Source organism: Coenobita brevimanus, chromosome 94 (assembly GCF_032717465.1).
Source record: "Coenobita brevimanus isolate Jiangsu-jjx chromosome 94, ASM3271746v2, whole genome shotgun sequence".
NCBI lineage: Eukaryota > Metazoa > Arthropoda > Malacostraca > Decapoda > Coenobitidae > Coenobita > Coenobita brevimanus.
The window spans coordinates 28,624,013-28,635,798 of record NC_137047.1 but is presented as its reverse complement, the minus strand read 5'-3'; the positions used below and the strand labels follow the sequence as shown (position 1 = coordinate 28,635,798).

The 11,786-nt window shown below is 42.4% G+C and overlaps 1 protein-coding gene across 1 annotated transcript in view; it reads left to right on the top strand.

Annotated features, from left to right (window-relative positions):
• The first annotated feature begins 7,050 nt into the window (after positions 1–7,050).
• Positions 7,051–11,786, top strand: part of LOC145412907 (uncharacterized) — a 21,749-nt gene continuing 17,013 nt past the window's right edge. Inside the window, exon 1 of the mRNA XM_080282702.1 lies at positions 7,051–7,272. Within this exon, the coding sequence (XP_080138828.1) occupies positions 7,051–7,272 (222 nt within the window). The remainder of the gene's footprint in view (positions 7,273–11,786) is intronic.

Sequence of the window (11,786 nt, the reverse complement as noted above, 5' to 3'; positions counted from 1 at the left end):
ATTACTAAGCTGGACTGTGATGCTTTCCTAATTTCCTCCCAGAGGTATTTACTATCAGCTCTACTTAATTTAGGAGATCTGTAAATTGCTCCTAAGACTAATTTCTCCCTATTGTTACTAATTTCAACCCAGACACTTTCTGTGTCCCTATTTACTTTAATGTCTGCTTTATTGTAACAGTTTAATGAATCCTTTACATAAATAGCTACCCCTCCCCCTTTCTTCCCTGACGGTTTGACACAAAAATATTATAGCCTTTTATCTGATATTCTGCTAAAAATTCTCGAGTGTCTGTATTCATCCAAGTTTCACTAATAACGGCAATGTCTATTTTCTCTGTACAAATTAAAGCCCTCAGTTCATCCATTTTATTACGTAAACTCCGGCTGTTTGTGTAGTACACTTTCAGATTATTACGAGTAGTTATGCCTTTACCTTGGCATTTACTGTTATTTATTTTATTACTAACTGGGAAACTCTTTACTTTACTAATATAACAATTTTTTGTACTATCGCTTATCGCCCTTCTATCATCGCTTGTTTTATCATCTATCATCGCCTGCTCAATTTGAGGTGCCTGAGTGGATGTATCTACACTATTGGTTGAACTTTTGTTCTTAATTTTGCAAGTATCGATGCATCTATCCAGACATGGTAATAATGATTTCTGACTGTAGTTGCTGCATCTTCCTGTACACCTACTTCTCAATCTCGAAAAAATCCCTCCAACTCCCTATCTATCATTCCAGCTAAAACAGTAACTCCCTGCCTGCTAAGATGAGTCCCATCCCAACTATACAAGGCACTTCGTCCATAAAACCGGTCCCAGCTGTCTATGAAAGGTATTGCATTATCTTTGCAATACCTTTCAAGGCGGCAATTAAACCCTATTGCCCTGCTCAACCATTCCCTTCCAACCCGCCACCTTGGTAAAACACCAAGCACTACAGGGGTTCCTCCCCTCTCCCTAACCTTTTCTAACATCAACTTGTACCTTTTCCACAGTACCTCACTCTTACGGCTACTAATATCATTGCCTCCTACACTGAGGCACACAGTGGGTTTGTCACCACTTTCCTTTACGATATTTGAAATTTTATCTACCACATTAGCCACCCTGGCCCCTGGAAGACACACATGTTTAGCGAGTGGAGTATACATGGCCCTGTTCAGATATCTCACCTGGGAGTCTCCAACAACAACAACATTTTTCTTACCTTTCTTGTTCTGTTTATACTTACCTGTACTGGAAGTTCTCTCACCGTCCTTCTCCTCTACTTCCCTCTCTGCCTTCCCTTCACATTCGTCCCGTAGTGTGTCGAATGTATTAGTTGTCTTAATTTCTGTTTGCTTTTTAAGGGTGAACTTCGTTGCACCCTTGTTAACTAGTGTCCAACCTTCAGCCTTTTTCTCTTTCTCCTCCAACATCTCCTCCAACAATTCCCTCATCTGTGCCTTCTCCTGCCTGAGAATTTGTACCTCCCGCTTCAGTTCGAGAAGTTCCTCCTTTAATTCAAGGTAGTCCTTTTCAGTACCTGCAGTGGGGACACAGCTCTCTGCCGAGGAAGCCATTACGCACTAGTTCACACAAGGTAGCACACACTATCACGGGTCGCTACGGGTCACCACAACACACACACTCACGGATCACTAGCACAGCACTATCGCTGATCACTACAACACACTAACACAACCACTATCACAGATCACTAAAGCACACTAGCACAACACTACCACAGGTCTCTAGCACGTCTGAGCTGACTGGCCTCACGAGAGCGACTGACTGGCCTCACGAGAGCGACTGACTGGCCTCACGAGAGAAGGCTCCGGTGAAGCCAGAGAACTGTCAAACGGCCCTATTGGTCAAGTCAAGAGGTCACGGCAACACCTACCTGACTTGAAGAAGATTGCTGTGCACTCCTATAAAAAAAATAGTCTGACAAATCTAAACATAGGGTTTGGGTGGAGTCACCCCCTCCCTACACTATGCCATGTTTCCTAACCCTACAATGTATAACGCCTGTGGGGTGTGTAGTAGGAATGATACATAAACATAACTCATACTAATATAACTGTAATGAAAGTGCTGACATGTATCAAGGAAGAATAAAACTATTCTGCATACTATATTATACGATAATAGAGAAACGTGGCATTAAAATTTGGCAGTGTTGCTCTAAAAATATTCTAATTATTATTTACTTCCCCAACACTTCTAACATTGCTAATTAATTTAGCAAGTATAATTGCAAGAAAATTTGAAGGGATAAAAGTGGGAAGAGGCGATCCTTTCATAATTAAAATAAATATATCAAACAGCTCTGGGGTGGCAGCACTCACGCGACACGTGTTTGCGTGTACGCTATGGGAGGTCACCAACCCCCTACAGGATTTAGGCCTATTGGGGAAACCTCTATCAAAAAAACGCGCCGTGACTTTTACCTCAAGGGTGGTGCGGAAATAAAGTCAAAATTATAATCCATACATAAAAATGGAAGTAAAAAACCATGGATGACACATAACAAAATCTAGCGAGAGAGAGAGAGAGAGAGAGAGAGAGAGAGAGAGAGAGAGAGAAATAATAATAATAATAATAATAATAATAAAACTTTATTTCCACTAAACAGTGGGTATTCTTATACATTATACAGTAGTACAGCATACAGTATGAAAGTTCTATACACAATATAATACAAGTTGTATATAGTGACAGAGAGGTAAATGGTTTAAAAGGTGTGGGGACACTTAGGTTAAAAATAGATCAATTAAGGGATTTAGGAACGAAGGCAGTGGAAAGGATTAAGACAGATGGGATTGTAAGATTAGGGAGTTTGAGCAATAGGGTAGAATGTATGCTCTCAATAAAAGTATAGCAATTATCAACGGCTAATTATTATACAGGTGTTGATGGTGGGGGTCTATATTTATAGGAGGTGTTGGTGGTGGAGGTATAGCGGGTGTTGTTGATGGGGGTGTTGTTGGGGGTAGGGGTATAGGGGGTGTTGGTGGCAGGGGTATAGGGGGTATTAGAAAAACGGAGATCACAAGAGGGAAACAGTGTCAAGGTCATCGCTGATGGAGAGGTCAGCTCGGAAACGTGGCAACAGTGCAGGGAGGGGGTGACTCCACCAAAACCCTACGTTTAGATTTGTCAGACTATACCTCTATGGCTGTGCCCATAGAGGTAAGAGTCCTAATCCTACCTCCGTGGGTGTGGCCATGAGATTATTAAGCCTTTAATACCTCCAGCTGTGTGTCCACCTGGTATTCCTCAGGGAGAATGCCAAAAACAAAGTAGACTTCATTCTACCTCTGGTTTTAGTTGTAGTTCAGCTGTGGGTGTGAGACGTTCTGTCCTAAGTTGTAACTCACCATCAAATAACCTAAGTCTCCAAAAATGCCCACCACCTGTGCCACATTCAGGTGTAATGAAAGAGGAGATAAGAAATCTGACCCATCCATTACATTTCACTGGTGAGTATCTTTAGAGTGAATTATAGTTTGTAGGTTAGTATGCAAAAATAGATAAATAAATAAATAAAGATAAAACATATTTTTTTCTGTTTGCAACTAAGAAAACACTCCCGCCTGGTCAGCGGAACCAAGTCAGACAGCTGTCAAAGAGGTCGCTGCCATGTTGGTCGAGTCAGGTCTGTCGGCCTCACTCTGTCCTACCCTTGGTTAATCCCATATGCCGCCTCTACCTACTCCTACCTCTATGATCGTATCCATTCCCTGTCCTCGTCGCCCCCCCCCCCCACTCTGTTCCCCCCCAGCCATTCCCAGTTTCTCCCCATCCCCCCACTCCGACCCCTCTCTCTCTGCCTCCCTACTAATTCCCCTCCCATTCATTCCCTCTTGCTTTGACCCACGCCTCTTCCTCCAAAGTATTCACAGTCCCTCCACCTATGTCTTTCATACTTCCTCTTCCTCTCACCCTCCCCCTTTTCTTCCCCAACCATTCTCAGTTCCCCCCTCTCCTTCCCATCCCCCTCCCAGTCCCCCTCCCTCCCCTCTCCCCACTTCACCCATCCTTATATCTCACATTCTTTTTTCCCCTCATTTTCTCCAACTGTCCTCATCCCAGATACGGATTACGGCCCAACCTTTTATCCTTGGCGGGTACATGTGTAAATAGGCCTACCTGAGCCGGGGAACACGTGTCTAGGCCTATACAGGTGTGTCCACGCCATTTGTACACACACCTGGCCGAGAGAAGACACAGAGGCTGGATATTTTTTTTTTTTTTTTTAATATTTTGTATTGTTTCTTAAGATAGTTGTTTTTCGAGTTCTTTTTGGTTCCCATCCCTTTCGTTTCCTTTTTCCCTTCCTTCCTCTCTTCCCTGTTCGCCTCTCCTCAGCTTTCCTTTCCTCGCCTCTCCTGTCCTTTCTTCTCTTCTCTTCTCTTCTCTTCTTTTCTCTTCTTTATTCCTGTCTTCTCTCTGGCTTAATTCGTTTCACTCTCTCTCTCTCTCTCTCTCTCTCTCTCTCTCTCTCTCTCTCTCTCTCTCTCTCTCTCTCTCTCTCTCATACGGCTTCTCTGACCTAAGAAACACACCAAGTCGTATAAGCATTTGTTAAGCATTGTGCATGTGAATTTGTGTGTGCGTCTATACATGTATCGTGTATGTGTGTATATGTGTGTACCCCATGTGTGTGTGCGTTTATGTACATGTTTGTATATCTGAAAATATGTGTGTAGACTATATTTGTCATGGAAGGTGTATAGACATTAGGTGTGTGTGTGTGTGTGTGTGTGTGTGTGTGTGTGTGTGTGTGTGTGTGTGTGTCAGCCTCAGCATTAGGTCAAGGTATATGTGTGTACGTCTGTGTGTACCAATGCTTGTCTGTGTATGAATGAATACGTGTAACTGTGATTGTGCATTTGAATGTGTACGTGAACGATTAGATAGTGTGTGTGTGTGTGTGTGTGTGTGTGAGAGAGAGAGAGAGAGAGAGAGAGAGAGAGAGAGAGAGTGCTTGTATGTGTGTGTGTGTGTGTGTGTGTGTGTGTGAGAGAGAGAGAGAGAGAGAGAGAGTGTGATTGTGTGTGTGTGTGTGTGTGTGTGTGTGTGTGTGTGTGTGTGTGTGTGTGTGTGTGTGTGTGTGTGTGTGTGTGTGTGTGTGTGTGTGTGTTTTGTGTGTGTGTGTGTGTGTGTGTGTGTGTGTGTGTGTGTGTGAGAGAGAGAGAGAGAGAGAGAGAGAGAGAGAGAGAGAGAGAGAGATATCATATTCACCTGTATACTCGTAAACCCGCCAGTTTTTCATTGTATCTAACATATTATTTTGTTGCACACCACCTCACCCCCTTCATTACGCGTCCAGCCACTTCTCTATACTCTGTTCACTTTATGTTGGCGTGAAATTACAGTCCCTTCATCTACAATCCTGAACCATAACAAGAGATTAACGCCTGAGTATGTTGCTAGTCAGGAGGAAGTGCTGTGGAAAGAATATGCGGCTGTGGGTTTGTGTTCTGGCTGCCTTTCTATCGTTCACCTTTACCTGGAGATCTTCGTCCTTATTCACCTGATTTCCCGTAGCTCAGTGGCACAGTATCACAAACACTGCGGCTGTATATCTTTTACATAGCACTTCTTCGTGACTGTCACCATACTTACCTCTTGTTACAGCTCAGGATTCAAGACGGAGAGATGGTAGTTTTAGACCATGTTAAAGTGGACAGAGTATAGCGCAGAAAATACCTCATCCCCTTCAGGGCCAGGAGGATGAAGTGCGTGGCAAAGCCCAGCCCGTGCACGTCATTTGCAGTTTGTTCTTGCCTTCACCCTGTTGCGTGCAGCCTCCATCAACTTATTTTATTCAAGATATAGAGCACCGCCAGTTTCAAAATTTTCTGCTAAAAAAATAATAATGGATGAAGCGTGATTAGAATATGAAAATTGTCACTGATGTGAAGTGGGTAATCCAAATGTGTATATTTCGTACTTTGTTTATATTTTGAATTGTGTATATTTTGCTTATTATTTGAATGGTATTTGCTATGAAAAAATAATGTGACCCTAATTATTTATATTCTTCTTTTTTATCGTGTTCCTAAATAATAATAATAATAATGATAATAATAATAATAATAATAATAATAATAATAATAATAATAATGTGACCCGGAAAGTATAGCAATTTCAGTTTTAATTTTCGCAGCTAAAGACGATCTGGCCTAATGTTCATCGCTTATCAGATGTGTTCGTTTTGTGTTTTATTCTCTTGCGTGTGGTAGTATTGTTGAAAAATATTCCTTGCTTAATTAACATGTTATTTTAAGTGTGTGTTTTGCTTGATTACTTGATTCTCTCTCTCTCTCTCTCTCTCTCTCTCTCTCTCTCTCTCTCTCTCTCTCTCTCTCTCTCTCTCTCTCTTTCTCTCTCTCTCTCTCTCTCACACACACACACACACACACACACACACATTCAAATGCGTGGCCAGATTTGAGCTTCATTGAACTCTGTGTGTGTGTGTGTGTGTGTGTGTGTGTGTGTGTGTGTGTGTGTGTGTGTGTGTGTTTAAAATAGTGCATTGCGTGTGGTGATGTGTGACGCGATAGATGTGTTGTATTGTGTTGTGTTGATGCGTATAGGTGACTGTCATGTGTTGTGGTGTGCTGAAGAGGTGTGATGGTGTTGTGGTGTGGCGTGTTGCTTGATTTTGTGTTTTGTTGATGTTTACTGTGGTATAATAGTACTTTGTTGTGATGTTTTGAAGATTTATGATGAGTGATGTGTTGGAGGTGTTGGAGTATTGTGGTGCAAAATGTGTTGTTCTGTTAGTGGTGTATCGCTATGTGTTGTGTTGGAGATGTGTGATGGTGATGTGTTTAGGGTCGCTGTATCCCATCACGCTGTGTCAAATTCCAGGGGTGTGATGATAAGCACTGAGGTGGAGGTTAGTATGCTGGTGTTATGTACTGGTGGGTTGCAAGATGATGTGCTAGTGATGTGTATTGGTGTTGTGTTGTGCTGAAGCTGTGTAGTGGTATTGTGATGCGTTGCAGATATATGATGCTGATGTGTTGTGTTCCAGGGGCGTGATGACGAGCAGTGAGGTGGAGATCGGTGTGTGGGTGGAGGGTGCGCAGAAGTGGGTGACGGGAGTGACGCGCCGCACCACCTGCCATGACGTCATCAAGGCACTGCTGCGGGCCCAGAGCCATGGCCGGACCCCCGAGGACTCAGACGTCATGCAGTTCGTCATTGTGGAGCGATGGCGGAAGGTGGAACGACCCCTCGACCATGAGCAGAGAATACTTAAGGTAGGACAGTGCACCCATGTTATGCCGCGTTTTTTTTTTTTTTTTTTTTTCCCTAACCAGCCTCAGGTATATTCAGACTGGAAGGTATACCGGAGTAATGCGGCCCTGGACCATGAGCAAAGACTGCTTCAGTTGGAATACTTCCCTCATATTGGCTCTTGACCATCATGCCATCCTGTCTCTTTCGCTCCAGTTACTTTTTTTTTTTTTTCTATGTAAATTTATATATAGCGCGTTTCCTCCAACCTAACGAAGATGTCTCCTTCCGGCTCACTTGATGGCCATGAGCACTGAAATGAGAGGATGAATTCCACTGTAGTTTTTTTTTTTTATTATTATTATTATTATTATTATTATTATTATTAACCGGACGAAGACCCTTAACCCCTTTCAGCTCAGTTGATGAAAACCCCTTTCATCTCAGGTCATGACCAGTTGTCAGATTCGCGAATGTATTTGACACAGTGCGTTTTTCCAAGCCTGACACAAATCCTTATCCTCTTTCATCTCGGTTGATGGTCAGATGTAGTCAGACTGAAGGGTAGCCCAGCTCTGACTGTCGGGCATTTTTTCTGATTTGACCAAAATCCCAAACTCCTTTCATCTCAGTTGATGGCCGTGCGTGGTTTGACTGAATGGATGATTTGACGAGTAAACACATAGGTTTATTCCTACCTCATAACTAAGGATAATCGATTTTCATGCTACAGTGACTTAGTATTACAGTTGTAGGTGTGGTCCTGTTCCGTCGGGTGAAAGCAAATCGACTTTGGGTATTTTTGCTTCCCTGTCTCAACAAAATATCTCATGTTGTTTTCTTTTCAGCGGTTGCATTATAACTGTACTCTTTGCATTGTATTGCTCCTGATTTTGTTATGAGAACCAATAGAAAAACATAAAAGCAGAAGAGAGGCGTGTGAACAAGGCAGAGAAAGGAGGGAGAGAAGGATCAAGGTACTAAGCAAGGTTAAGGACTTTTCCCCCCACCCCCCTCACTCTTGCCCTGCCTGCCCGTGTTCTTCACCCGTCTGAAGTGTAGCTGCTCACCTCCCACTTAACACGGCATCCGGGTCTTCCCCATTACACCTCGGCAGCCAGCACGGAGGTAATCGGGACTCGACCAGGCGTACACCTGCGGGAGATAATAAAGTACCGCTTTTTAGTCGCACAGTTATAAAATTCAGCATAATATTCTGGAAAGGGTGTTGATTTTCGAAAATCGCATGACTTTCGAAAGTCATTGCTCGCTTTCTTGCTATTAAACATTATCTAGTGGAACAGCATTTTCATCCGCAATTGTACGTCACCAAAAAATACGAAAAAATAAAAATAAAAACGATCTCTGATAAAGCTAAGCTGCCGTGGAGACCTGTTTATACTGGAAATTTGTTAAGAGTGTTGATAAATAGGAACCCCGGTGTGGTGCTGCAGCTGTTGTCGTAGCACCCACAGTCACCGCTGCATATCACGCCGGGTCAGCAACAAAGCCGAGTGACTAGAGAGAAAATAACCAACATTAACGGGAGTTCGGATATTTTCATTGCAACAGGGCACTGGCTGGGGAGAGGTGAAAGAGGAAACACTGAGTAAATGCTTGAGTTATGGTTATTATACACTTGGCGTGGAGGTAAAAAACATTTCCTGCGGGAGGTGACTGGGCAGGTGTGAGTTCAACTTGTCTAACTTAAAAACTCCCGCATCAACCTGGGTAATTGTGTCTTACGTCTGGTAATAGTTCATTTTTGCCAGTTGATATATTAAGCCCAGTTATACTACATACCGATATTAACTTATTTAATTTTGTAATGACAACGAAACCCAATCCATAAAACTATTGATAATACTAATGATGATGATCTTGAATAATGATACAGATAGTGATGATGGTGAGTGTTTTCCACCTACTTAACGTTATTGATGTCTGAATTCTCAAGGTCCCACGTATTTTATTCTGGTTGCCGCTGACGATATTATCCTGCCCCACTCAAAAAAGGTGTTAAAGCTAAGCACCAGTACTTTAACTCTGCATAATGGTGTGCTTTGTCTTTATGTTGGTGGTGTGAGATCCTGTATATGCTTTTGTTTTCCGTAACTCTCACATGCCACCTCATTCCCCCACACCCCGCCGCTGTCCACTCCACATTGTTTATTTCGGTGTCTGTGTCTCGTTATTGCCTTTACACTCGGCTGCATCCCAACTTGGAGAGGAGCAATAGTGAATCATAACACGTATATCATAGTGCTCAGCCTCGTGTTCGTTATTTCTTTTACAGGTTGAGAGGAACAAATAAAGTGCATTTGAAGCTGAGTGTTGAAGAGACTGGCGATTTACGTTCTGCCAGCCAGCAGTACAGGAAGTCGTGAAAATTTAATAACACTTTAAGAATATCATAAGTATAAAATGGGTCGTAATTTTATGGAAACTATCTCCTCAAAATTCATCGAGAGCGAAGAGTAATCTCTGTTAAGGTAGCTTGTCAAGATTTGCTTCTCTGACCTGGAATATAAGAGTCGATATATTGATGGTTGTATGCGTCACTCAGATGAAGCTTCTTACTTACACTCTATTATCAGACTCATTAAGATTTACAGAAAGTTTAATTTAGAGAAGGGCAGGGAAGAATCCGAGCAAAACGAAGGCGCTGTTCATTGTACAAGCGTAAAGGACTGTGTAGGAATGCAGAACTGTGCAGGAATTTCCCAAAGAGGTCGGCTGGTGTCGTTATCTTTGTCATGTATTGAAAACGAGTCTTGAGAAAAATAAAACACTAGGAACTGTGGCGAGACAGTGCAAACTGGTACCATGCCTGAAGCTTCATTGCGTCTCTTTCGCCATGATATTTATCTGCATCCCGCACCTGGTGATTAACTGGAGTGATGGAGCGAGTGGAGATACTAGCGAAGTCTTGAAAAAGTAAAAGTGGATTGAGGTGGGCAGACATGGAGCTTCAATCTCGTTGGTTAAGAAGGTTCCTTTGCACCTCGTACTTTCCAGTTTATTACTCCATATTTCGATATTAGAAAGTCATAGATAATATACAAGAATACTTAACTGGGGTAATGGAAAGCAGACTTTAGAGAACGATGGAGGAGTCAGTGTCGGGAAGATCAGTGGAGGACAGAAGGCGGGGGTGGAAAGAGTAGGGATATAAGCGAAGTCTTGAAAAAAGCAGAAGTGGGTGCAAGTGGGAAAGTGTGCGGTCTTATTCTCGTATAGGTAATTCACATATTTCCTATGCCGTATTTATACTCTTAATGCTACCATCAGAAGGTCGTATTCAGCTTTGGACAAACCTTTCGAAATGTATAAGTTTGATATAGTTACATTAATCCGTGCAGAACTTTATGCCTGTTCACAGCTGGGTAAAATGTTTAGTGATAGCAAGAGTAAAATGAAACATACGTTATTGGAGTAGAGCCCATTGTAGTGCACCACTGTACAAGTTTATTTCTGTGTACGAAACGTGTATGTTATTTATGCATCTTTTGTTGATAATAGGGAGGCATAGCAAACATACAAAAATAATTGACGAGTAATGGAACGTTTGAGAGAGCCATGGAGAAGTCAATAGCGGAAGATGACTGAGGTGAGGGAGACGGGGATGAGAGTGGACAGATAAAGCAGATGTTGTGGCGGTGGGCAAACAGGTGCGTTGACTGGAAAAAGGGTAAGGAATAATACGGGTAAAGCTAACTTTAAAAATGGGCTCCATAAGAGAAGAAGATCAAATTGAGATGGAACGATGATACAGAGACAAAAGAAGATTGTGTGGAAGAAACTGGCCAAGATAAGCGAATCATGGGAGAAGAGATAGTTGTGCAGAGGCGAACTGATAATCGACTAATGATGTAACTGTAGTATTCATCAATTCTACAGACAGATGTTGGAGAACGAGAAGAAAGTGAGGACAGAACGCTACCAGGAGGAGGTCATTTTTTATGCTTCCCATCACCAGACGAGTTTACTGAGGTTTGGAGAGACGTGTTGAACTGGCGGGGTTTGATATAGCCCTGTTAACCCATTTACAACGAGGGGGTTCTCAAGCTGAATAAAATTGTCTGGTGGTAGCAGCAGTAAAGTATAAGAGGTCATGCAATTGAATACGTTTATTGATTTTGCGCCTTATTTCCTTTAACCTGATTGAATACGTTTATTGATATTGCACCTATTTCCATTAACCTGTGTAATGTAGGTGAAGATTTTTGTTGCTAAGATATTCCCTGCCGTCCAAGAAGAGATGAATGACACGGGCAATGGCTAATCTTACCTATTGCAATGTGAAGACGGTAGCTACATATGATCCCTATACCCACTTTCCCTTTCCTTCCCTTATCTTTCCCTTCCTTTTCTTTACGTTCCTTTCTCTGTCTTTCCTTTCCTTTCACCGTCATCATCATCGTCATCGTCATCATCATCATCATCATCAACATCATCATCATCATCATCATCATCATCTGTAGCACTCTCAGGCTTCACTTAATCACTCACCCGAATAAAGTCATATGGCATCAGT